General features: G+C 42.1%; 3 protein-coding genes across 4 annotated transcripts; 2 read left to right on the plus strand and 1 right to left on the minus strand.

Annotated features, from left to right (window-relative positions):
- The first annotated feature begins 82 nt into the window (after positions 1-82).
- aldh6a1 (aldehyde dehydrogenase 6 family, member A1) lies at positions 83-7,293 on the plus strand. Its single transcript, XM_058089986.1, has 12 exons — positions 83-261; positions 504-545; positions 637-711; positions 802-963; positions 1,029-1,107; positions 1,434-1,736; positions 1,828-1,949; positions 3,143-3,332; positions 3,599-3,780; positions 3,855-4,034; positions 4,922-5,020; positions 5,113-7,293. The coding sequence occupies exons 1-12, from the start codon at positions 223-225 to the stop codon at positions 5,215-5,217; spliced, it is 1,578 nt and encodes a 525-aa protein (XP_057945969.1). The 5' UTR covers positions 83-222; the 3' UTR covers positions 5,218-7,293.
- On the minus strand, positions 4,504-12,827 carry LOC131139984 (basal body-orientation factor 1-like). The gene is made up of 11 exons (XM_058089987.1): positions 12,762-12,827; positions 12,435-12,687; positions 12,289-12,354; positions 10,488-10,631; positions 10,332-10,412; positions 10,187-10,257; positions 8,618-8,762; positions 7,774-8,243; positions 7,605-7,709; positions 6,108-6,173; positions 4,504-5,911 (listed from the first exon to the last, which is right to left on the minus strand). The coding sequence occupies exons 1-11, from the start codon at positions 12,803-12,805 to the stop codon at positions 5,833-5,835; spliced, it is 1,524 nt and encodes a 507-aa protein (XP_057945970.1). The 5' UTR covers positions 12,806-12,827; the 3' UTR covers positions 4,504-5,832.
- Positions 12,570-24,886, plus strand: entpd5a (ectonucleoside triphosphate diphosphohydrolase 5a). Of its 2 annotated transcripts, XM_058089989.1 has the most exons (17): positions 12,583-12,700; positions 14,441-14,565; positions 15,237-15,358; positions 15,497-15,605; positions 18,674-19,427; positions 19,633-19,712; positions 20,557-20,700; positions 21,025-21,100; positions 21,227-21,262; positions 21,543-21,631; positions 21,713-21,792; positions 21,913-21,974; positions 22,048-22,149; positions 22,624-22,767; positions 22,850-22,906; positions 23,629-23,744; positions 23,826-24,886. In XM_058089989.1, the coding sequence occupies exons 5-17, from the start codon at positions 18,992-18,994 to the stop codon at positions 23,907-23,909; spliced, it is 1,506 nt and encodes a 501-aa protein (XP_057945972.1). In that variant the 5' UTR covers positions 12,583-12,700; positions 14,441-14,565; positions 15,237-15,358; positions 15,497-15,605; positions 18,674-18,991; the 3' UTR covers positions 23,910-24,886. The 2 variants fall into 2 exon arrangements, with proteins under 2 accessions (XP_057945971.1, XP_057945972.1); XM_058089988.1 differs by lacking the exon at positions 14,441-14,565 and having other exon boundaries at positions 12,570-12,700.
- Positions 24,887-25,276: the final 390 nt, after the last annotated feature.

Genomic DNA, 25,276 nt, shown 5'->3' on the forward strand with positions numbered 1-25,276 from the left:
TAAAATCTCTACCAACCATTGGACAGAATGACCAGGCGTCAACCAACCAGGTTGCGGCATTTGTAGGCGTTTTTTGCACGGACGAATCGTGAGCCGTAGATTTGTTTACCCACCGTTTATGAGAGTAATCCCTTAAAGTGAAAGCTCAGCGCGGTAGTCTGCTGGTGGCCACCCTCTTCTTACCTGCAGAGTTAACTCACCTGGGCGTACATCATCTCCATCATGGCCTCCCTGGCTTTAAGATCAACAGTCAAGGCAAAGGTACGACTTTGGAGCAACTTGGTAGTCTTTCCCGTGTATAACACTTTGCCAAATGTTAAGGTCATGTGCTAGACTTGTTTACTTAGTACACGCTTCACTCAGACAGGATTAACTTCACTTGATACCTCTTTTTCAAGATTATCTTTAAATAACTACTGTCATTTTATTTATGGTTTCTTATTAATCATGCGAGAGGACGTAAATGAAACTGTTAACACCTTGGCTTTGTATTTCTTTGACAGTTCCCATTTAAAGTTGGCCACTTGTGTTACTCCTCCTCGGTGGTGCGTTTAAATCTGTATTTCTACACACTTAACTGTCATTTCAACATAATCTACCATGAGCGACTAGTTATCTTTATGTAACTTTTTTCAGCCCACCACCAAGCTGTTCATTGATGGAAAGTTTGTTGAATCCAACTCTACAGAATGGCTTCATATTCACAATCCTGTATGTATTCCGGCATTGCATCACCTCAATGTAATATTCATAAACATCCTCTGCATTCAGTGATGAAATATATGCTAATCTCCACTGCAGGCCACCAACCAAGTGATTGCTTCCGTACCAAAAGCCACCAAGCAGGAAATGTTGGCTGCTGTGGACTCTTGCTCCAAAGCCTTCTCCTCCTGGTCCGAGACGTCCATCCTGGCCCGGCAGCAGATCTTTCTGCGCTATCAGCAGCTCATCAAAGATAACATAGTAAGTCATAATGGGGCAAAAATGTAAACAGACCAAAATCATTTCATGTTCTTGATGTGTCCCAGAAAGAACTTGCCAAGTCCATCACAGTGGAACAAGGCAAGACCCTTGCAGACGCAGAGGGGGATGTTTTCAGAGGATTGCGTAAGTAACACACATATACATAACTTTTCAAAGGGCGACCAATAGGTAAATTGGTAGGTACCCTGTGTGTGTGTGTGTGTGTGTATGTGCGTGCTGTACCACATGGTTAATGAGTTATGTCAGCTAAGGTCAAAGGTTCATTGAGTTCCATTAAAAAATCAGTGTTGGTGGAGGTCAGCACAAGGGACAGTTCTTAGCGGTCATTAAAGTATTGCTAAAAATAACACAGCTTGTGGTACTTGTACTATTCCGTCATCATAAAAGCACAGATTTGTATATTTGTATATACACCTGAAGTGTATATAATTCCTATGATCGTCCTCCAGAGGTTGTGGAGCACACCTGCAGCATCACCTCTCTCATGCTGGGTGAAACTCTGCCCTCCATCACTAAAGACATGGACACATACACGTACCGTCTCCCCCTCGGGGTGTGCGCCGGCATCGCCCCTTTTAACTTCCCCGCCATGATCCCGCTGTGGATGTTCCCCATGGGAATGGTGTGCGGCAACACGTACCTCCTGAAACCTTCCGAGAGGGTCCCCACGTGTGCCATGCTGCTGGCCAAGTTGCTGCAAGATGCCGGCGCTCCGGATGGGACCCTCAACATCATCCATGGACAACATGATGGTAAGGGTCGGTGGGCTGCCATGCTGTTTAACACAGTAGTAACTAATTCATACAATAAGAATAACCATTTTTATTGTTTTTCCTTTCTCAGCTGTGAACTTTATTTGTGACCATCCAGCCATCAAAGCTATCAGTTTTGTTGGCTCCAATCAAGCGGGCGAGTACATTTATGAGAGGGGTTCCAAAAATGGCAAGAGGGTACAGTCAAACATGGTGAGGACACACAAGATGCAGTGTTGAATGGATGATATCTTGTACATGTCCACTAGATGGCGGCATTATTCAATGTACAGTACTGTATTGGCATTTGTGCTACAAATGCAAATGGACCCATAGGTAAAAGTCTGTGCAAAAGTCTTTGGCCGTGGGTGTCCAAACTTTTTCCACTGAGGGCTGCATACTGAAAAAATTAACAATTTTATTTTTAATATAAAATGTCCCACCCACACTAACAAAAGGCTCCAATATTTTGTACATTAGTATGTTATAATTGCATAGCATGTAGTGAAATTGTAATAATATTTCTTACCTAAATATAATAAATTTAATGGCAGTGGTAGGAGTTGTGGGCTGTATGGAGATTGAGTGGTTAGCGCACAGGCCACACAGCTAGGAGACTCGAGTTCAATTCCACCCTCAGCTATCTCTGTGGGGAGTTTGCATGTTCTCCCTGTGCATGCGTGAGTTTTTCCGGTTTCCTTCCACATTCCAAAAACATGCTAGGTTAATTAGCGACTCCAAATTGTCCATAGGTATGAATGTGAGTGTGAATGGTTGTTTGTCTATATGTGCCCTGTGATTGGCTGGCGACCAGTCCAGGGTGTACCCCGCCTCTCGCCCGAAGACAGCTGGGTTGGCTCCAGCACCCCTGCGACCCTCGTGAGGAAAAGCGGTAGAAAATGAATGAATGAATGAATGAATGGTAGGAGTTGTGGGCTGTATGGAGATCGAGTGGTTAGCGCACAGGCCACACAGCTAGGAGACCGAAGTTCAATTCCACCCATGGCCATCTCTGTGTGGAGTTTGCATGTTCTCCCCATGCTTGTGTGGGTTTTCTGGTTTCCTCCCACATTCCAAAAACATGCTAGGTTAATTGGCGACTCCAAATTGTCCATAGGTATGAATGTGAGTGTGAATGGTTGTTTGTCTATATGTGCCCTGTGATTGGCTGGCGACCAGTCCAGGGTGTACACCGCCTCTTGCCCCAAGACAGCTGGGATAGGCTCCAGCACCCCTCGCGAGGATAAGCGCTAGAAAATGAATGAATGGATTACAACCCTACCTGCATGTGTCCTATTATTGTGACAAATGTTTAAAGAAAGCAATGGATGGCCAAATACTTTTGCAACACCTTATGTTAGAAAGGCATAAAATACTGAATAAAAATCAGTGGCCTTATACTGCAGGGAGCAAAGAACCACGGTGTGGTGATGCCCGATGCCAACAAGGAGAACACACTCAACCAGCTTGTGGGAGCTGCGTTTGGGGCTGCAGGCCAGCGCTGCATGGCTCTGTCCACGGCCATCCTGGTGGGTGAGGCTCGCAGCTGGCTGCCAGAGCTGGTGGAGCGCACCAAGGCTCTGCGCGTCAATGCAGGTACCCTTCAGCTTCAACTTTCTACTAACTAGCCTCGGTTTCCTCGAGAGCCTTCTGTTAAACCAAAACTATGACTCTCCAGAGTGAAATGGAAATGAAAATAGAGATGACGCACAGGAAACCCTCAATTTCTGAGGGAGTTCCGCAGGGTGCCCCTCGTTCTGTTATTTGCGTGCTTCTGGCCAACGCTTTGGAATGTGGGCACCACATCTTGCGAGCCGCTGTATATGTAACCTTATAGCTGGTTGTTTTTGGGGCCCGCTCAGGAGACCAACCTGGTGCAGATGTGGGGCCCCTGATCTCCCCTCAGGCCAAGGACAGAGTCTGCAGTCTGGTCCAGAGTGCAGTGGATGAAGGCGCTAAGGTGCTCCTGGATGGCAGACATGTCAAAGTTGCAGGTTATGAGAACGGCAACTTTGTGGGTCCGACCATCATTGCTGAAGTCACAGTATGTCGCTTCCTCTTTTAGTGCGTAAAACATTTTGGTTTTGAGTTCCAACCACTTCATTTGTGCTCCCACAGCCTCAGATGAAATGCTACACGGAGGAGATATTCGGACCCGTGCTGGTTGTTCTGGAGGCCAACACTCTGGATGATGCCATCGATTTGGTTAATGGAAATCCCTACGGCAACGGTACCGCCATCTTCACCACAAACGGTGCCACCGCTCGCAAGTACACGCATGAGGTGGACGTGGGCCAGGTGAGTGTAGCGCTTTAGAGCTAATACTTCATTCATTCATTCATTTTCTACCGCTTTTTCCTCACAAATCCTTCCCTCAGCCAATCACCGGGCACATATAGACAAACAACCATTCACACTCACATTCATACCTATGGACAATTTGGAGTCGCTAATTAACCTAGCATGTTTTTGGAATGTGGGAGGAAACCGGAGAACCCACGCATGCACGGGGAGAACATGCAAACTCCACACAGAGATGGCCGAGGGTGGAATTGAACCCTGGTCTCCTAGCTGTGAGGTCTGCGCGCTAACCACTAGACCGCCGTGCCGCCCGGAGTTAATACTTCATATGCTAAAAAGCACAATTATTTTCCATGTCAAGTGTAGATGTGTGTGTCCAGGAACCCTCATCCCTCCTCTTCCTACCCACTCAAAGCTCAAAATAGACACAGCAAATACAACTTCAATCAAAACAAAGGGACACTGACACTTTTTATAAAGTTCTATAAAAAATGGAGGGATTCCGATGATCCCGTTTAAGTGTAAGCACGCCGTCCTTCACCTTGTTTGTTTGCCCGTGGAGCCAACCCTGTTTGCTGTTCACATGTCGGGGAATGCTGTCCAGGCCATGTGCTCCACTCCTCTCCAAGCCTCCATACAACAAACAGACACTTTTTTCCCCCGCATGCTTTCCAAGCCTATTTGTGCCTTTTTGGTTATTCTAACCGATTGCCATGTCTTTTTGTTTTGTTTTTTCTCTCTCCCTTCCCTCTCATCGAGTTTACTGTTTCCAAAACTGCAAACCTAAGCCACAAGTTGTCTTTGTGCTGGTGTCCTAGCAATTTTAGGTCCCGGGAGAACGTTCCCAAGCGTGGAATTGTCGGTAAAACATTTGCTTTGTGCAGGTTGGGGTCAATGTTCCCATTCCAGTCCCCCTGCCCATGTTCTCTTTCACTGGCTCAAGAGGATCTTTTAGAGGCGACATGAACTTCTACGGGAAACAAGTATGTTAACAAATGTTCCCGATCCTCAAAAGCATAACCAACTCATATACTTAGACCCCTTAATGTAAACGCTTTTGTTTATTTGTGTACAGGGTATTCAGTTCAATACGCAGATCAAAACCATAACCTCACAATGGAAAGCTGAGGATGCCACCATAAAGAGTCCGGCAGTTTCCATGCCAACCATGGGACGCTAGAAAATCAGTTCAGACTGGCCATAAGACATAGAAAAGACTGTTCAATCCCTCTGTGGTGCCTGTTAATAAATAGTACGTTGACTTTTTAAAGGTTGCACTCTACGTGAATGATATTTTGTGCACATAATGCTGTTATTTATCTCTACATTAAGTTGGCTATGCACGCAAATATTGGGACACCTGGCAATTATATTCACTGTACAGGAAGGGGAACTATGGAGTTGAACCCCGGCTGTAACAGCATCCCACTTGTCTGGCAAGACTTCCTACAAGATGAGGATGTTATCTTTGTCTATTTATTCAGAAGAATATTTATAGACCTTGAGAAGGAGCTTCCTTAAACTGTAAACATAAAGTCGTAAGCGTAGAATCCACCATGTGTTGTTAGAACGAACAACAACATATCACAATGCTTTTCTTTGTAGTATATAATATATAGTTAATAGTTATATATAAGAATATAGTTAACAACAACCACACACATGCAAGCATGAGTATTTAAAATAACACTGCACCATACACAGACTTGTAATAATAAGATGTGATACTTGCAAATCAGAGACAATCCGAAGTGTAATGGTGAACCAAAGGCCACACAGAGGTCACGTGGTGCATCTATATGCCGCTCGGGTTCGTGGGCAGGAGGGAGTCAGGCGCCTGAGTAATGAAGGTTGACGTCACGCAGAGCTCCTCTCTAATTGAGAAAGAATTCATTATCATTATACATTGTGGAAATGTAAGAGATTCATCACATGTAAGACACCCGTGTTCTCACAGCACGCCGTCTTTGCTGCTAAACATGGAACGTCGGCTCAGTAAATCTGCACAGGCTTCGTAATTGCAAGGATGAGGTACAACTTTTATTCGCCAACATTCATTTTGTGTCTTACCCAGCGTCATGACTGTCAGCGAGGAACGTCTTCTCAGACGGGGGCGCCGCCAGATTGTTGGCTTTCCTGTCAGGGAAATATAGATTTGCTGATTATGCAAAAAGCATATTACCATGTTTTACACATTCCTTGTCATTTTCCTCACTTAGATCTGCGTCTTTATGGCTGCATTTACGCCACACAGTATTTATACTTCCATATATGGGTTATGGCAAAAAAAAAAAAAACATGTTGAATTGGATATATTCAGAAACCCTCCTTTTCGAAATGTGGATAAAAATCTCGTATGAATGATGAGATTATCTATGGGGCAATGTTTAATAATGGTAGTTATTCATTTGGTTTGCTTCTGCACACTCACTTTCTCCACCTAAATATACATTAGCTCACAAAAGTAGTACACCCCTCACAATTCAGCTAAACTTGGATATACTTTAGTGTAGTCAGTCTAAAGCTTGAATGGCAGTATAAATTTACTATCATCTGAAACTGACTAAATAGCTGGGAAAAAGTGAGTAGCAAGAAAAATTGCAGCTTATAGAATGGGGCTGCATGAGTGCTGCCTGCACTGGGGAGCTGCGGTTCACTGAAGGAAAACAAGAATTCCAACTTCCTGTGACATTCTGAGGTAGCATATAATCCAATCCCTTGGGAAAACTGGACCACATGGATAACAAATCCAAACAAGCTGTAAAAAGACTATACAAAGTTTGACTTCTCCAGTATTGTCCCTTGAGAAGTATAGTAAAATGTGAGGGCTGTACACACATGTGGGATAGTGAATTCTTTATGTGCATTTTGGGTGGTTTCAGGTGTTTTTGGTAAATGTATACAATGATGTGAGTCACTTAAAAGGATTTGTAAATAAAACATTTAAACCTGCAGTGTAAATACAGACTAAGATACTGTATACACACACATGAAAGCGTTAACAGACTGTTTGAGCCTACAGATGTTGTTATTCCAGTGGACCAAGTGCCAGGCTGCTCTTTGTGCGATATACATCTCCTTTGCCATGCATGCAGATCTCCTGCACAGTCCCCTCTGAAATCATCTTACCAGCTGCTCTCTGACCACAAGTGTTCAAAGGACTAAATAAACTCAAGAGCGCACGTGGGGAGGAGCCAACTGCCTACAAGTGCATTGATGTGACCAGATGTTTGTTTCGAAGCATAAAAGCCTGTTTTTACTATTGTGCCCAGATTCTTTCTTCACTCTTTTCAAGCAGCAGGATGGAAAAGAAAATTGGTCAAAGCCAAACTGATGTTTTATGGTATCCTCTTAAGCAGAGAAAATGACTGTTAAAAACATTAAAAAGAGGGAGGAGTCACCAGAAGTTCAGCCTGAGCTAGATCTACTGCGCTTTTGTTCCTCTGAGTTCATGGTTTCATTGTGGGGACGTTAGCAGTGGACTGGCGTTGAGTGATGAATAAGCAACCCGGAAAGCCTTACTTAAAATGTCCCAGAACCAACACAATTACAGACAGGCTTTATTACCTTGGCCTTTGTCTGTTCATTTTAGCAAACAGAAGCCGAAGAACCTGCTCCCTCTGTTCCCACGTCAGGTCTGACATTTCCACTTGACCCCCTAGCTGATGTGTCCTAAAGAAATGAGATGAACTGAAGGAAATGAAGCTCACACGGAAATGACATGACAAAGACCTACCATTTAGCAGCCTCCTCCATGTCCGAATAAACGGAATTGGTGCTATGAGGTGTGTTATGGAAGGTGCGTATGGGTGGGAACTTGAGCTTTCCGGCGGTGGCCTGTTTGAGTGTCAAGTGATAAGCGTGCTGCGCCTCCTTTTTGTACTGCAGCCGACTGGCAGCAATCTCCTCCTTCACCTGAGCCAGCGCCTCATGGAAGAATTTCTCCAGCTCTGTTCGCTGCTCCACAATGGTGCTTGCTAACCTCTTGATGTGCTTCAGTTCTTTCTCCCGCATGGAGAGCAACCTCTTGAACTTCTCTAACTCTATGTCAATGGTCTGACTATTGACGAGCATCTTCTCCTTGTCATGGTTTTGTTCACCGATTTTTTGTTCCAGAGAAGCGACCTGTACTTTCAAGTGGCTCAACTCTTCTTTTTGGGCCACCATCTGGGCTGCATTCTTCTTTGCCATCATCTCCAATGTCTTCTGGAGGAACCAACACAAGATTAAGTTGATTAAGTTATGCCAAACATGGAAGAAAAACATTGTATTTCATTGGGTTTCACTTTCAACAAGGTGGACTTGGTGGAGTGTAACCAATATTTATTTGTATTGGTAGAAACCACTGAATCTGAACTTGCAGGCTTGTGGAAACTCACCACAACCACAGACCGTGGAGAGAGTAGTAAATACACAGAGGCAGAACAAGCAAACGCCACAAGGGGAGAGCCCACCTCCTGAAATTCATGTTTCATAACTGCCATGATTGAATATAAAAACAGAAAAATAAATGTCTCCATTGAAGCATTACCTAATAATACCTGACCTGCTGTTTGCTGTCCTTTGGCCCGAAACCTTACCTTGTCCAGTGCCAGGGATGCGTTTTCCTTTGCCAGTGAGTTTGCTAGTTTCTGTAGGCCCTCGACTTCCTTCATGTGGTGTTTCAGTGTCTCATTGAGACGGACGTTCTCCTTAAACACACATCTTGAGGCGTCGTCCAATTGTCTGAAAGGCCCCAAATGCAAACAAGTTAGGCCAATGAAGTGTTTTCCCTACCATATGTAAATTTTATGTTTATTTTCTATTAAGTGCTAGATCAAGCAGAAGTAATTTAAGTGCCATAAATTCTGGTGTTGTACCAACTAAATTTTGAGGAAAAAATCATATTGGTCTTTATTTGACAGGTGCCAATCAGAAAACTCTCAAGAAGCCCCCCCCCCCCCCCCCCCATTGCAGCTGGTCATTACTCAATGTAACAGTCTGACTCGCGGTGTCATCTTACAAACAACACTAAACTCATCACACAGCAACTCAACACCCAAAATGTGCATCTAATCTACTAATATGTGTTTCAAATGGGGGGGGAAAACATTCACAGATATTCCCATCATGCATTTTGTTTGAGCAAGAGCATTGCATTGGTGGACAAGCAGCAGAGAAAATGGTGGCTGGAGCGGCAATGCTGCGTCTGTCCACCAGAGGGAGGCTGACGTCATTACAGCACCCCAATGAATGTGTTTAAAATGTTTTTTTTTATTTTAAAGTGACATCGGTGCATGTTTATATATTTATTAGGCATACCTTTTTAGTGTTAAGTTGCTGTATGATGAGTTTATTGTTTCTTGTAACAGACTGTTGTTATTACAGATATTGTTTATTTCTCCTGTGATTTTAATTGGGTTGACAAGCTTGTTGTGAGTACACTGATAGCTCATGATTGGCTCCTGCTAAAGAAAAAGCTACTGTTACCTCCCCGACTAGCGATCGGCACAGAATTTGAGATGTCACAAGGTTAGAATTTAGCCATAAATTAGCCGCACCGCTGTATAACCCACAGGGTTTAAAGTTTTAAAAAAAGTAGCAACTTATACACCAGAATTTACGATATACCTTTGTTCTTTTACTACACAAATGAAATAGATTTTGATTTTCTACAACAGTATCTGTTCCACCATGGTTACATCTTCTATGTTTTCTGCCTGGCAAGAGAAGGAGCGATCACATTAATCAAATATTTATTTTCCAATTAGTAGCTTTTCTAGTGCATTCTAGTATTTGTGAAATTTACCTGCAGGAGCTGTGCCGTCATATTACCAAAAAGTTAGACTAATTGCAAACCAATGTCTAAAACCTAGAAAATGCAATAAATAAGAAGAGTTGTTTTGTAGATTATTTTCCTTTCCTTTTAAACATGTTCATTGACTCAGACCAATGCCAAACTGGGCCTCACTCTCTTCTCCCTGAAGGTCTTTCTGGAATATGTGGGATGTGATTGTTGGCATTGTGCATGAACAAGCATATGACCAACCGTTGTGGCTCTGACACAACATTAGGTTCTAAATTATATAGTTAAATGACCAAATAGTTTTTCTTTGTGTAGTGAACATGCTGTAAAAGATTAAAATTAGACCGTCAAGGGGCATGCTCACACAACAGCTTCATGGTGGGCCTGCTCTTCCACCTGCGCTATGGTTTGCTCAGCATCCTTCTCCAGACGAGCCTGCAAGGACATCCACTCTTAAACACGTCAAACTATATTAGAATTTGTAATTTTTAAAAAAATAAACAAGATACCTTTTCTTTGAAGAATCTGTACTCTATATTGTTGAGGTTTTCCCGGTACTCCTTCTGAGCAAGTTCCATGCTTTTACGGATCTGTGACACAGGAAGGTCAGGGTTACTGGTCTTTTAAATGCAAAACAATGAGAAACTTTTTTTTTTGGTTCTCACATCGCTGAGCTCCTGCTCCATTTCCGCTTTCCTTGTCTGGAACTCCTCAATCTTCTTCATTCCATCCTGTATCATCTCAAACTCACCTGCTCTCTTTCTGAACAGTTCCTTCATCTCATTGATTTCAAGTGTGTAATGTTCAATCTGTTGAAAATATAGGATGCATCTTCAAATGAGTATGTGTGTAACTTAAAACTATACATCTATACTGTTTGTTGGAGCATTTAGGGGAGAGGATTCCAGTCTTAGATTCCACCCAGATCCCACATTGCGCCAACTTAAGGTCATATCAGTCCAAGTAAAATACCTTACGATGCCACCAGAGAAACCAGTCTGAGAAAAAATGTGACAAAGTGACCAAAATCACAAGAGGTTGGCAAAACAGCCACCCACAAATTTGTACATGATGACTAAATGAGAGGCTATCAACCATTTGATTATAACTTTGGTCCAAATCGTTATTCTTCACATAACTATGTATGCCTACAGACGCGCATCAATCTACACATAAAATATGGACTTCTGGCTTTTAAAAATGTGATATTTAAAACAGAGTGTTCCGCAAGCTATGCGGTGGCTCCAACTGAAACACTCTTTATCGCGTAATTGTTTGGTTGAATCTAGCAAAATTCCAGATTCATGCCGTCTAACCCACCGGGCAAGATGCCTGTTTTGATGATTTTACTGTCCGCCACTGAGAAAGATGCTTGGAAGCAAAATTTTTTGAGTTTCATGTTTGACTTTCTGATATATTTGACAGTAGCATACATGTCTAAAATAATTTTTCACATTCCTAACTTGCGTATGTGTAAAGGGAGGTTAACAACTGTAAAATTGAACTACAGTATAGTAAGTACTACTCACCCTTAACAACACTTGAGAGCCTCATGATGAAAGGTAATGTTGGCATCTTCTGGGTAAAATTAATTTGCATATCTGAACAATATTTATTTGTAGGGGTGCCACAAGATCTCCCAGGATTAAAACATTATTCAACCGATTCTACTGACACCGGACTCACACTGAACCCGTTGCGGCCACTGGAAGCATTCCGCAAGATTTAAATTCCTGTTGTAGGCTCACACTAGCTCCGTGTTGTGCAGCTCCATCTCCGGCGGACGTATGGCACAACAGAAAGTTTGAGGTCTAACTTTTTTTCAGACGCCGGAGCACTCTCTGGTCAAGCTATGGGTTTTTCCGCAGCCGGAGCGGAGCTCGGCGTTGCATCTACCGGAGTCAGTGTGAATGGCACTTTGCTGCAAGCCGGCCTAGATCAGGACCGGAGATGCAACTGATTCAGCGTGAGCCTCACCTCGCCTCACTTGTAGCCAACTGTGGTAGTGTCACAAAAAATCACAAGAAAAATCCAAGCACTTCTACTGGAGTGAATCCATTAGATTCACACAGTCTCACACATGGTTTCCACAAGATCTGACTGACGTTTTTCAAGGATACTTTTCAATATTTTCATGTTAATTTGGTGTGTGTTACATAACTTTAAACCCAATGATGTAGAATAATAAACAGTCACATTTGATGTGTGGTAAATGCAAAACTTGCACATGCAACTGCTTTTTCCCAGCAGTCCCTTTAAAATGATACTTTAACACAGAGTTTAAAATAAACACAAGTGGGAATGTGAGTTTGCGTTTGTTTTATGGCCGCTTTGTTTTTGTTTATTTGGACTGACCCAATAACATATTGTACAGCTGGCTTAGCCAGGAGCTGCTGAGCTGAGCTAGCATGCTAGCCGTTAGAAAACAATGAATATTTTGTTGGGGCGGTTTTATTATAAACTCACCAGTTTGCTTTGTTGCTCACAAGCAAGAGCCTCTTGACTTTTGAGTGAGTTCTGGAGCACATTAATCTGTTATAATGACAAAAAATGTGGTTAAAACGTTATTAGCTTTCACTCGCACTTCCTGTTACTGAAGGCTAGTAGCTTACCTTCTCGTCTTTATCTGCCTCCAGCCTCTGCCAGTAGGCTGTAGCGTCCAGGTTTTCCCGCTCAGCGTGCGACAGCTGATTGGTCAGCTCATCGTTGGCACAAGCCAGCTGGCGGCAGCTCTCGCGATATCCCGTGAGAGTTTGGTTGGTAAGCCGTAACTTTAGCTCCCATAGAGCAATATTAGCTTTACCTTTCTCTATGTCCAACTCTTTGTCGCCTTTGGACACCCTTTTACCGCCCTTCTTTACTTTCCTGGTGTGAAGCAGTAAGTAGAAATGACACATTTGACTATGGTTGCGGCAAAAAAAGCAAAAATAAGCACTCACCCGCTTTTTGTCTTCTTTACTTTGACTACTTTCTTCCTCTGCATCTTTCCGTTGTTAAAATGCTGCCTTGCTACGTACGTTCTGCTAATAGTAATGGCAGCATCTCCTATGTAACCGGCTGTGGTCGTTTGTGTAGTGTTGCCATGGAGATGCAGCCTGTCACTCAACAAAAGGTCAAATTACTCTGCCATAGGATCTTACATGGATCATGTACATTTGATACAGAGCCTTGTGTGTACTTGTGTTTGGTTCAGTTGGGAATCCAAGTTTTTCCACAGGCCACAGTGTAAACACCATTTCCTCAGTGGACCAAATGCATTGAAAAGTGCTGACTGTGGATGGGAATTGTCTGTCAGTTAAGACACACCAAGAACTATAAACATTTTTCTTTTAAAGTTTTGCCAAAGCAAAATGACTCATTGTTGTCTGCAACATTTCAGCAGCGCATTTCCATAATTGAAAAGGTTAAATTAAAATAAAGGTTAAACAATGAGACCAAGGCCAAACATAATCCATTCTTGGAATCGAGCTGCACCATTGTTGAGCTTTCAAAACATTTGTATATATATATATATATATATATATATATATTTTGTTTTATATTTAGGTTCCCTGCGTATGTGTTACCGACTCGTTGCATGTTGCTGTGTGAGGTGTCACAAGACGCTCGGTTCACGAGACAATACAAGTTTGGTTCTATGAGAACAAGAGAAGATGAGATTTTAAGGAAATTACAATTAAAAATATGTGACAACATATTGCAATCTGCTTATTTAATTTCTGCTACATTACGCTCTTCTGCACAGTGTGTGTATGCTCCCAACCCCGCCTCCACCCACTGAGACGAAGACACTGTATGACAAACGGGCTCACTCCGTTAATGCCGTTGTTCTTTTGAACAAACACACCAAGGTGCTGAAACCATTGTGCACAGTGAACTCTCTTTCTGCCTGTTTGGAGGCGGGAGATGAATTAATTTTGAATTATTGGGTTATTTATTAATTAATTTATTATTGACCCAGGCCGATTTTTGTGTTGCGTAAAATCTCCTGCCATTTCCGATTTGTTTGACAAGGTCATTGTGAGTTCCTTAGGGGCTACTGCTTGCCAAAATAAAGAATAACTTCTTACAAGCAAGCTGAAATGCCTGTGACCATCTCTTGTGTGACTATTTGTGTTATACAGTGTGTTTTATCACTTTTTAGCCTATTAGCTCAAATTTAGGACAGCTTGTAGTGGTGTTTGTTAACAAGTTAGTCACTTGGCTGAAATGTGATACCGGACTGACTCACACAGATTCTACTACGTCTTCTACAAATGCCAGTAGTAAATTGAGCTTGAGAAGTAAGCTACAGAGTGGAATTATAGTGTTAGCTGTGTTCTTGTGCAACTTTTTCCCCCTATTGTAAGAAGCTCTTCAAGATATATAGCATTCCCTTTCCAGCTTTATCATTGTTTGTAATCACTCACATACTTTCTGTGGTTATCTTTTCGCAAATGCCTCCTGTTTTTGACATTGACAACGTCTATGTCCTTATTATCTTTTTTTCTAAGGTATGGGAATGCCTTTACTACAGAACTGCAGTTGTGTTTGTGGGAACAAAAGGCAGAACTCATAATTGAAAGCCACACATTCTTCTCTGTCATCTCATTCAGAGAGTCTTCAATGTGGTCCACAGGTTGTTCATCAAACCAAGCTGGATACAAGATATTGCAAAAACGCTGGGCGTAGCGACAATAAAGTGGATCATATAGCGTACAGCGCTCTAGCATGGCGAACAGAGTTTGAAGACTAAATTTAAAGGTAATTACTATGACAGTGAGGAGAGAAAACTGAAATAACCCTGAGCTTTTCAAATCTGTCATTATCATTGGAATTGTAATGACAAGGTTTAGGCCTCTTCAGTGGACCTTTAGGGGCAGGACACCCACAAACATGGCATTCCTGAGGCCAACCTTGCAGCATATTAATGATATATTGCACTGTGTAGATTACAAAGCTGAGGTCCCTTCTTGCGCTTTACGGTTTCACTTAACTTGAAGCAAAATACCAACCCTGGTATTGAAACTACTTCTCCTCTAAAACGCTGTCGCTAATGTGCTGTGTCATGCCATAGTGGTGCACTTTTACAAGACATCCGAACATAATTTACAACCCGTAGTGGCACATTTCTAAAAATTACTGGTGTAAATATGCCCTCATATGACATTATACTTGGAAGGTCGGCGCTATTACATGACTTTATAATTGAAACACCAGTGTTGGTGTGTGATGTTAAAACACCAGTACCCATTTCTTTAAGTGGATTGCCGCAATGCAAACAATGTACAGTATACATTCTATGGCTCCATTTCTTGCATCGTATGTCTGAACTGAAGCATTCAACCATATTGCAGCCAAGCAATGTTTTTGACGACTTTGGTCAACTCTCAATGCCAAAAAAAGTGATGTTTATGTGTCTTTTTGCACCACAGTGAAACCATTGAAGTCGATCGCCATCGAAGAGTTCATTCCCAGTTCTCGGGGAAAAATGGCACAAAATGCATGATTTCAAATGTGCAAATCCGGTGACATCTCATCTTAGGAAGCTATACAGGTGTGCTTGTGTTTTTGCATTTTTGTGACATATCTTCCAGATTTTGCGTCATGCGTCAGACCACAGTGAGAGACTAGTTCAGCAAGCATCAAAGGATTAACTCTGTTGGTGTTTTGCTTTTTCTCTTTTTTTGTGCAGCACTTCTGAAAAAGGATGAGCCTCAGCAAGAGCTGCTAAGATAAGACGAATGTGACCAGAAGGATATACGCTGGAGTTTTGTGAAGTAAGCTGACTCATATTCAACACGGTAAGGCTGCAATGGTGTTTGAATAGTATTTTTCTTACAGTGGTGAAGTTCTTTGTAAACTTATGTAACAGTTAAATATATTGAAAAGTAATATTTGTGAGACAATCTGTGGCCCAAATCACCTTTCCATGATCATTTTTATTATTAAGACTGCATTAATCCTATTATTAAGACTTAATGTTATCTTCTTTTTACACTTGTATGACAGTTAAAATGTTTAATTGTAATAAACGTTTTACAATTCCAAAAAGTTGACCCTCTCCTTAAGAGAAAAGCTGTCTCACGAGAACAGGCTACCAAAAGACTGTGAACTATATCACTACGACATATGATTTATACGTAACATGGCAGTGACAAGGCACAACGCAGGATTGGAACCACCACATTAAGTGTTTTGCGCACAATACGTATAAACCAATCCAAGCTGGCCTCAGGTTTGAGACGTCAGATACCTTTTTTCATTGGAGTACCAGAGTGTCCAAGCAAAAGCTGTAGTTACTCAACACTTGATCAAACTTATTTATGATTTGTCAGATCAAATCACAATCACTGCACAAGACTTCAAAACAAACATAAAGCTCATCTACTGCCATCTGGAGAAAACTGCTCAGCCACATTAACACTGGTAATAAGTTCATTGTACACAACAGTTCCAATTACCGTGGTAGCTGTTTTGAAAGCCAATACCCATTAAATATAATAACCTAGAAAAACCTTTACAATTAAACTTGATAGCGATTGTCAGTCTGACTTCCCACTCATCTGCATCACTTGAAAACTTGCCCCACCCAGAGAACTAAGAAGGTTCACAGAAGAAGCTGTCACGGAACCCCCAATCATTGAAAACATGACTGTCTGGACAACAAATAAAACTTGGCATGGTCGTACTTCTACTGTGTTCAGTGAAGCATGCAGATCATCGAGATCGCAGACAGGAAAGTGCAACCAAAAAGATATTCTCATCCTTGTAATTTGTTCTTGAGTGATCATGTTGCATGTTAGCCACAATCACAGCGCAGATGTATTTCAATGATATGTATGGAGACTTTGTCAGACAACGTTGCGGTTGTAACATCATATTTTTGGGAGTAGGGAGGTTTGGAGATGACTTCCAGTTTGTGTTAATGGAACATGTTGCAATCTTATACCTCTGAAATTTAGATGTAATGTTAAATTTGTAGAAATATAACGGTGAATGCAAACTGGCTTCAGTTGCTTTTTTTTTTTTACTATTGAGCAAACTCATGACACGTATGTACCGTTACATGTATGACTGTGTGCTTAAATTGGGTATTGCTGGTGCCGTGATCACAGCGAAATAAGGGTCCAAGGGCATACATCATTGAGTGGTCCTGCACATGTACGCTTTGATAGCGGTGAACGACCACTGTGGTGAACCACGGCATTGAAAAAAGTAGCCACAGTATTTAGAGAAAAGGAAGGAGGAAAGAGAGTCCAATATTTTTAGTTCAAATTACAGTGTTGGAAGCGTGCTGTGCACAGTTGAGTGTCCTGGGAAGGGAAAGGCATGATGGAGGAACTCTGATGCCAAGCACCACCCCTCCCCGCATATTGTCCTCTCTATGGACTTCCTGCATTCTCTTGTACCCTTCTGTAGGAGCTCTGCCCTCACATTACCCTCCTGCATTGGTTTGGCTCACTGCTCAATTTCTCCCTCGGTCACCCGCCACATGAGGTGAATGAGCAAACCACATATTAGGTCCGAGGTTGGGATACGGCCACGTTGCGAGGATGCATCCATTGCTTTGACCTCCAGTGCCTCTTGTTAAAATGTTGTCTCCATGCTTATACACTCAAAAAATAAACGTTTAGCCTCAACAAAAAAAAATCAACGCAACAGTTTCCATTAGTCTTTCTTAGTTATGACAACTTAATTTGAAATTGCTTTGAACCAACAAACAATATTGCATTGCACAAATTAGTCAACTGACTTAATCATTTTATTCAAAGTAGTTTAATTTGTTGTCTACTTAATTATAATAACAATGCACACTTTTTAAGTAGCAGTAACTTAATATATATATACTATATATATGTGTGTGTGTGTATATATTATGTTACCAAGCTAATTTTATTAAGTCATGTCATTTATTAAGTCATTAAGTCAACTTGAATTTTGTTTTAAGCTTACCAACAATAAAATTTGAGTGTATATGACATTCTAAATTAAGTTCATGTAATAGCCAACATTATTATTTGAACATAACTTAAAAAAATAAAGTTAGCAACTTAGAAAGTTTTTTTTACATTGCATTCATGTATAAAATCAAGTGGTGTCAACAGATACTCTGAATTACCTTTTAGAGTGTATACAACAGCAGGGAAGAAGAAAAAATCAAGTTCAAATGAGGTCTCAGTCCTGTTGTGCCCAACTATTATGGGATGTGTTTGATGCATCGTCTGCATCCCGAACATGACGAGAAGAAGCACTTGCTGATGGTTTGTAACAGCCTGCCAAACACCCACCTAAATACACTCTGGTTTTTCATGCAGTCTCTCTTGCAACCTCCCTGCCTGACCAAATATATTGCCCAAGTTAAAAAAAAAAAAAGCATGTGGCCAACATACATGAGTGGGAGTGAGATTCTAACATTGGTTTAACTTGTGTGCCAGCTGGAACGCAGATCACATTTGCATATTTTAAGGTTGGTAAGGCATTTAATGTGGTGATTACTGCATGACTATGAAAGAGAGTTTAAAAGGGGGGTTGAAAATAACCATGTGAGCCACTAAACAAAACCAGAATATTGTTTGCAATATGTAATCACATGTATGTCTCTATCGCTGAACAGAAATCTTGAATATAGTCCACTTCTCGCCCCCAAAAAAGATGAAAACTCTTGAAGTAATCAGAACATCCATATAGTATTTTGTATCCATATTTTTGTTTGTACTCTTAATTGACTTTTATATATGCATTTTGGATGAAGTAACTCATGAGGGAACTTTCTGAAATTTTAAACACACATAAAGTGTATTTCTACATCTCTGGAGTTGTTCCCATTTTCCTCCCATTCTCCTCCATGCCACCCCCACCCCCTTCCTAGAAGGGGGACCTCCACATCCAGGAAAGATGAGGAGGGAAAACATAGCCAGAAATAACCATCCTCCTACTCCTCCTTCTCAAGGAGAAAAAAAAAACGCAAGGGAGGCAGGTATCTTCAACTCAGTTTCCAAGAGGGGGGACTCTGGATGGATTGGGGATGGACCGCCACAGGATTGGAGGATGGCTGGTCTCGGTGTGGCCCCTCGCCAAGCCCATATGTCTTTATATAGTGTAAAGACATGAGAGGACAGTCCTGAGTCCTGACTCTGCTGAAGTCGCACTTTGTGCAGCATCCTTCACTTCTCCTCATCTCCACGCCATGGCTGCACCGAGCCATCTTCTCTCGCTCTTTCTGGGGCTCCTGGCGGGAAGCCTCCTAACCGAGGCGACCTACTACCGTCCCCACCGCTACTTTCCTCACTTTATTCGCTTCCGGGAGCCATCCGCGCACACGGACAACCACCTCCCGGAGGTCTACCACCCGGCTCCCCGAGCACCTCACCCCGGCGTGCCGCGTCATCCCGTCATCCCTGAAGTCATCCACCCTGCACCTGAGATCACCCAGACTATACCGGAGGCTTTCCACCCGGTGCCTGAAGTCGTGCATCCCGCTCCCGAGTCTTACCACAGGTCGGTACCGGAAGCCCCCGCTCCGGTCAATATGACCATTAGCCGGGTCTTCTATGGCGTCATGTTTGACGCGGGCAGCACCGGCACCAGGATCCACATCTATAAATTCATCCAGAAAGACCCAGGTACCTCCACCACACCCTTCTTCTCGCTTACTTCTGTGCCCGCTGTTAGCTCATGCATGCCGGCCACTGCTAAAAGTAGCTGCGGTTGACTTTGTAATGAGCCTTAAGAAGGATGTAGTAAAAGTGATCAGAGGCTGCATAAGCCATTATGACTGTTATACTTCATACAAATCATAATTCATTTCATTCATTTGTTTTCTTATAGTTGAACTGCCAGTTCTGGACAATGAAATGTACCATGCAGTGAAACCTGGACTTTCTGCTTATAAAGACAACCCGGAGGAGGTATGTATATATTCCTTTTTGCACCATTGTGTGTAGTCTTCATATTTAAATATCATATATAACAGGGCTGTATGACATTTCAGCCTTTTTTGCTCTTCATCAATGTTTAATTTTTAATTTTTGGACACTTTCGACACTTCTGATATACACCCCTTGACACACTCTTTTTTTTAATTTAAATATCATATCATTTCATTTCCAGGCAGCACGGCGGTCTAGTTGTTAGTGCACAGACCTCACAGCTAGGAGACCAGGGTTCAATTCCACCCTCGGGCATCTCTGTGTGGAGTTTGCATGTTCTCCCACATTCCAAAAACATGCTAGGTTAATTGATGAATGTGAGTGTGAATGGTTGTTTGTCTATATGTGCCCTGTGATTGGCTGGCGACCAGTCCAGGGTGTACCCCGCCTCTCGCCCGAAGACAGCTGGGATAGGCTCCAGCACCCCCCGTGACCCTTGTGAGGAAAAAGCGGTAGAAAATGAATGAATGAATGAATATCATTTCCAATTTAAATCATCATATTGAGAGCTGTGTCTAATATTTTGACTCTCATGACAGGAGTAGATGCAGCTCTGAACATTATTATCTTTGTGTAAAGGCGGATATTGCACTTGATGTCATTAAAAGTGTGTAAGTGTATATTATCAGATCCTTTGGGATTTTCTTTGGCTTGGGTTAACATGCAAACAATAATTACAAGGAGTGCTGCTGCTGATGCTGATGCTGCTGCTGCTCTCTGTCAACTGTTTTTATAGCAACCCGACCAGGATGACAGAATAGTCTAGATTTGACCTTGTTCTGGACACACGTGTTAGTATAACGTCTATCCATCTCCTCCTCAGGGCGGCAACACCGTGCGTCAGTTGCTGAAGATAGCTAAGAAGACGGTGCCAGAGGAAGAGTGGAAGAGAACCCCGGTGGTCCTGAAGGCCACAGCGGGCCTGCGGCTGCTGCCCGAAGACAAGGCCAGCGCCCTCCTTCAGGAGGTGAGTTGCCTTCTCCCACTGCCCTCAGACACTCTGGCACGAACACTAGCCGCCCCACCAGGGAGCGGGATGAGAAACCACTAAGTGCTTACAAGTGTCACTGGAAAAAAAAAAAAAAAAAGAAAAGAAAAAGGGAGCAACTCTGCCCATTCGGTGGCTGTGATGTCGCAAAAAACAGCTGTTGTGGTGTTGTGTGGAGTAACCATATTTGTCATTTGAAGCATTAAATCTACTGGTGTCGCAGCTGACTTATGTAGCACTTTTAAAGGTTCTACGTTCTTTGAGCAACCATGATGAACAGGTGTTTTATTATTTTTCTTGCAGGTGCAAAGTGTTTTTCATGAGTCGCCCTTCTTTGTGCCACACAACAGTGTCACCATCATGAATGGGACTAATGAAGGTATGTCGTTAACACAATTGCTCCAATCGTGTAGTGGCACCTTTTGTGCTTTTCTTGTTTATTCATTGTACCGCTAAATGTAGCAGTGTTGTCATCACAACTATTTGCACCTTTGTGCTGTTCCAGGAGTCCTGGCGTGGGTCACGGTGAACTTCCTTACAGGTAAGACATTGCTTGTGTTTTGCTATGTTGGTGTTAGTGGTCACATGGCTCATATCTGAGTCTCCAGTGTACACATCAGCCCCCGGGCAGTGAAAGACGCTTGTCTCCTGTCTCTGCAAAAACAAGCCAGGAGTTCTCAACTGAGACAGCATTTAATTTATGTCACAAAAAAAACAAAGATAGATTATATTTCAATGTAAATCTAAGAATTTGTGATAAATATAGAAGTTAAACATCATTTTCTCCATTCAGTGATATTTTTTTTCCCATTTTTTCCTAGGTCACTTGTATTCAAAAACAAAGAGGACAGTGGGCATCCTGGATTTGGGCGGAGGATCTACCCAGATTACCTTCCTTCCAAAGTCTAAGGTGAAAAATAATCTAATAATCTGAACATACCGGGTGTTATCAGAGAGCGTTCATCTCTATAAAGTGTTCTTTGTCCAACAGAAAACCATTCAGTCTGCCCCCCAAAGCTACATTGCCAAATTCGACCTGTTCAACAGCACATATCAGCTCTACACACACAGGTACTTGGTGTTAACATGTTTATTTCATTCAATAGTGTTACTGAGTGTTACTGTATTTCATTCTGTGTTTTGAAATGAAAGTGATTATTAAAACGTTACTATGATGTATCAATCACATAGCTACCTTGGCAATGGACTGTACGCGGCTCGCCTGGCAACTCTTGGAGCACTGGGAGCTGATGGTAGTGTAGCTACAAACCTTGATCGAAGATATCACAATATTGGTTATTTTAACACAAAGTTTGCTCTTTTTAGGTCTGGATTGGAAGGTTTTCACGAGCTCTTGCCTGCCGAAGAAGTTCAGAGAAGACGTGACTTTTGGTGGAACCACTTACAAAGTCAGCGGTGTTCCAGATGGTGAGTATTCATCCTTTTTTCTGTGCATCACCTCCCAACATGAGAACATTTACACCCGCTGTGTGCACTTGGTGCCAAACACATGTTGCATCTTATACCTTGTATTTAAATGCAAAGAAGAAAAAAAAAAAACAACTACCTACACAAATAAAGTGCTGGGCTCGTTTTTTGTGCGTGTGAGTGTAAGGAGTGGCTTGAGCTGGACTGCTCACAATTATGTGGTTAAAAATAGACAGCCCGTCATTGGCAGCGTTAACTGCCGCTCTTGTCAGCACATGGTCATTGCGACACAATTGAGGCAAGCGTTCTCGTGGTACTGTGTGACACTTAGGGGCTTCCCGTCATGTGTATTGTGGTGGATCCCCAACTCTGTACCCCATGGATGACCTGAATGAACTTTGCAAGCTCCTTCTTTGCATTCCTTCTGTTCCTCCGTTGCACGTAATTGTTGACATGACAACGTGTTTTCTCCAGGCTATGCAGGCTACAAGCTGTGCTACTACGAGGTGATGAAGGTCATTAAGGGGATCGTGCATCAGCCTTACGAGGTGAAAGGCAGCAGCATCTTCTATGCTTTTTCATACTACTTTGACAGAGCAGTGGAGTCGGGGCTCATTGGTGAGTTAGCACGCACTGAAAGAGTCACATTCAAATTATTATTGTGTTTTGATCAAATTGCATATTTGCATTGACCTCACAGATGGCAGTCGAGGTGGTGCGATTGAAGTCAGGGATTTTAAGAAGCGAGCCAAAGAGGGTAAGAACACGAAAATGACATCAAATTTGAACATCAATCTCTCAATCTACTGTATGCTTTGCTTTGCATCCTGTCAGACTTAATTTATTCCTGCAAAGAAATGAGACAGAGACATGATAGGGTAAAACAATTCAAAACATTCCTGACGTCTGTGCGCCCCGCTCACATGCACACTAGCAGTGTGGCTCACGCTGGGCTGACGATGTCTGCGTGGCCCCCGGCAGGGTGGCACCTGACAGCCACACACCAACGCTGCCCACTCTCAGCCTCGCATCGACCCTCAGCTCTTCAACTCACACCTTCGTGTTTATTATGACGCCAAACAAAACAAATAGGGGTCATTGTTTAATCACGTAGGGTTGAACATATTTTTGCAGCATCAGCATGGCTGAAAATGTGGAAATTTGGAAATTTACCAGGAATAATCGGCATATGAGTGTAAGATTTACTTACTCCTTTACATTACTCAACCATATGCATACAGATTAATTATAGAGGCTACACCCGCTGTGCTGGACATACTTGATTCATTGTCATAGAGTGTATATTATAAAAGTAAAAATATATATACAGTATATTATTCCAATGTAAAAAATATAACAATGACTAAAATTAGCCAATAAATTAACAATGACACCAAAAGTCCAATAGAAAAATGTATTGTATCTCGAACTCCATCCTACAATCCTGCATCTGACACCTGCTGCTTTATGTGTTTGCAGTGTGCAACAAAATGACCAAATACCGTGCCATCAGCCCCTTCCTGTGCATGGACATGACGTACATCACCTGTCTGCTCAAGGAAGGCTTCGGCTTCAAGGAGAACACTGTGCTGCAGGTGTGTGTCTAGAACATAGAACCCAATGATGCACAAAAGAGCTGAATTTTCATCAATGTTCTTACCTGTCTTTGTCAACAGCTGGCCAAAAAGGTGAACAACGTGGAGACAAGTTGGGCTCTGGGCGCCACCTTTGACTACTTCAGGAACCTCAACATCCACTAAGGACAACTCAAGGTCATGGCAGCCGGCACTGAGAGGGACACTTTTGTCACAGCGAGGCTTCCCTCCCTCAGCCCGCCTTCCCTCACAAACACACAAATACACTCAGTCCCATCACGCCGACTCCCCTGTGCACTCCTCATCATCAGTACCTGGCAAACACGACCAGAACTGTTCAGAAAAAATAAATCACTATATTTTTCTAAGGCCAGCTATTTCTACTGTATGTTGAGCCCATGGCTGCTGGGCTGACTTTATTTTTGTAAAGCGTTTTTACTTCCTAATGGCTGTTTTCAGATATGTCCTCACCTGCCTGTCGAGTGTGTGGGCTTAGTGTGTAGTCACGGTGGTTGCTCCATACACAACAGTGCCATGGAGGTCTTTGTAAATGCTTCCTTTTCATTGTTTATGCTAACGATTTCACCGGACAGGGTCGACAAGCAGTTGACAAGCACGCATACACTTTATTTGTAGGCATTTATTTGTAGCATCATAGTTGAAGATGTCAAAGGTTGCTCTCACAGAGTGTGTGGCGGACTTGTAGCCTGTAAATGGAATGCTTTAATTTAATCCAAGCCTTATTGTTTGTGAGTCATCAACAACAACCTCTCATCGCGTATAGTTAACGTCATTTAGTATTATGCCAAAGTGTGTACTGCCATCTAGATCTATGATTTCCAATTTGTCACTTTGATTTCTGCTTTTTTTGTGAACTGTACAAATATTTAAATACCAGAAGATTTATTTAATGATTTTTTTTTACTGATATCGGCTAACTTTTATTAGCTAGTTAAACACTTTTTTGCTGTCTTTCCAGTATCCAACATGTTCTATAATTACTGTTGTGTGTTTGTATATACTATATATCCATATATATACAAACACACAACAGTAATTATGTCACTAACTCTTTCATTGGCCAGCAAGTGCTTTCAAATGCCAAAACGTTTTTATCCTATGACGCACCTCTATGTGCTAATTTCACCTCTATCTGAATAACCAGATGGCTTTTTTAATGTAAATTGTTCAGTGAAATATTTGTTTTAGCAAAACATACAATGGTGTGAATATGTACTGTTTTCTGTAGTGAATAAATAAAAACTTACATTTCACTGAATGACGCAAGTAATCATTCATATAATAGTATAATTCCTACTGCCACAAAGTACCAATACTTTGATACTTGTGTATCTTGCTCCACCTGCATAATAAGGTCGTCATTGACTTGTGCTTAACATGTATATATTAATATTATGCGTTTAAAACTTTACAGTACACAGTATGTGTGCTCAATCATCTTTCTACTTTACAAGTCACACAGAAAAACATTTCACTTGACTTTACTGAACAAGTTAGTCCCTTTCATAAGG

The sequence above is a fragment of the Doryrhamphus excisus genome, chromosome 13 (assembly GCF_030265055.1).
Source record: "Doryrhamphus excisus isolate RoL2022-K1 chromosome 13, RoL_Dexc_1.0, whole genome shotgun sequence".
Lineage (NCBI taxonomy): Eukaryota > Metazoa > Chordata > Actinopteri > Syngnathiformes > Syngnathidae > Doryrhamphus > Doryrhamphus excisus.

Coding starts and splice junctions, on each gene's coding strand:
- aldh6a1 (XM_058089986.1), top strand. CDS start 223: ATGGCCTCCCTGGCTTTAAGATCAACAGTCAAGGCAAAG. Junction 262..503: donor GATCAACAGTCAAGGCAAAG/GTACGACTTTGG, acceptor TTTCTTTGACAG/TTCCCATTTAAAGTTGGCCA. Junction 546..636: donor TGTGTTACTCCTCCTCGGTG/GTGCGTTTAAAT, acceptor AACTTTTTTCAG/CCCACCACCAAGCTGTTCAT.
- LOC131139984 (XM_058089987.1), bottom strand. CDS start 12,805: ATGCAGAGGAAGAAAGTAGTCAAAGTAAAGAAGACAAAAAGCGG. Junction 12,688..12,761: donor GTAAAGAAGACAAAAAGCGG/GTGAGTGCTTAT, acceptor GCTTCACACCAG/GAAAGTAAAGAAGGGCGGTA. Junction 12,355..12,434: donor AGGCAGATAAAGACGAGAAG/GTAAGCTACTAG, acceptor TCATTATAACAG/ATTAATGTGCTCCAGAACTC.
- entpd5a (XM_058089988.1), top strand. CDS start 18,992: ATGGCTGCACCGAGCCATCTTCTCTCGCTCTTTCTGGGGCTCCTGGCG. Junction 21,975..22,047: donor TGGAGCACTGGGAGCTGATG/GTAGTGTAGCTA, acceptor TGCTCTTTTTAG/GTCTGGATTGGAAGGTTTTC. Junction 23,745..23,825: donor AGGAGAACACTGTGCTGCAG/GTGTGTGTCTAG, acceptor CTTTGTCAACAG/CTGGCCAAAAAGGTGAACAA.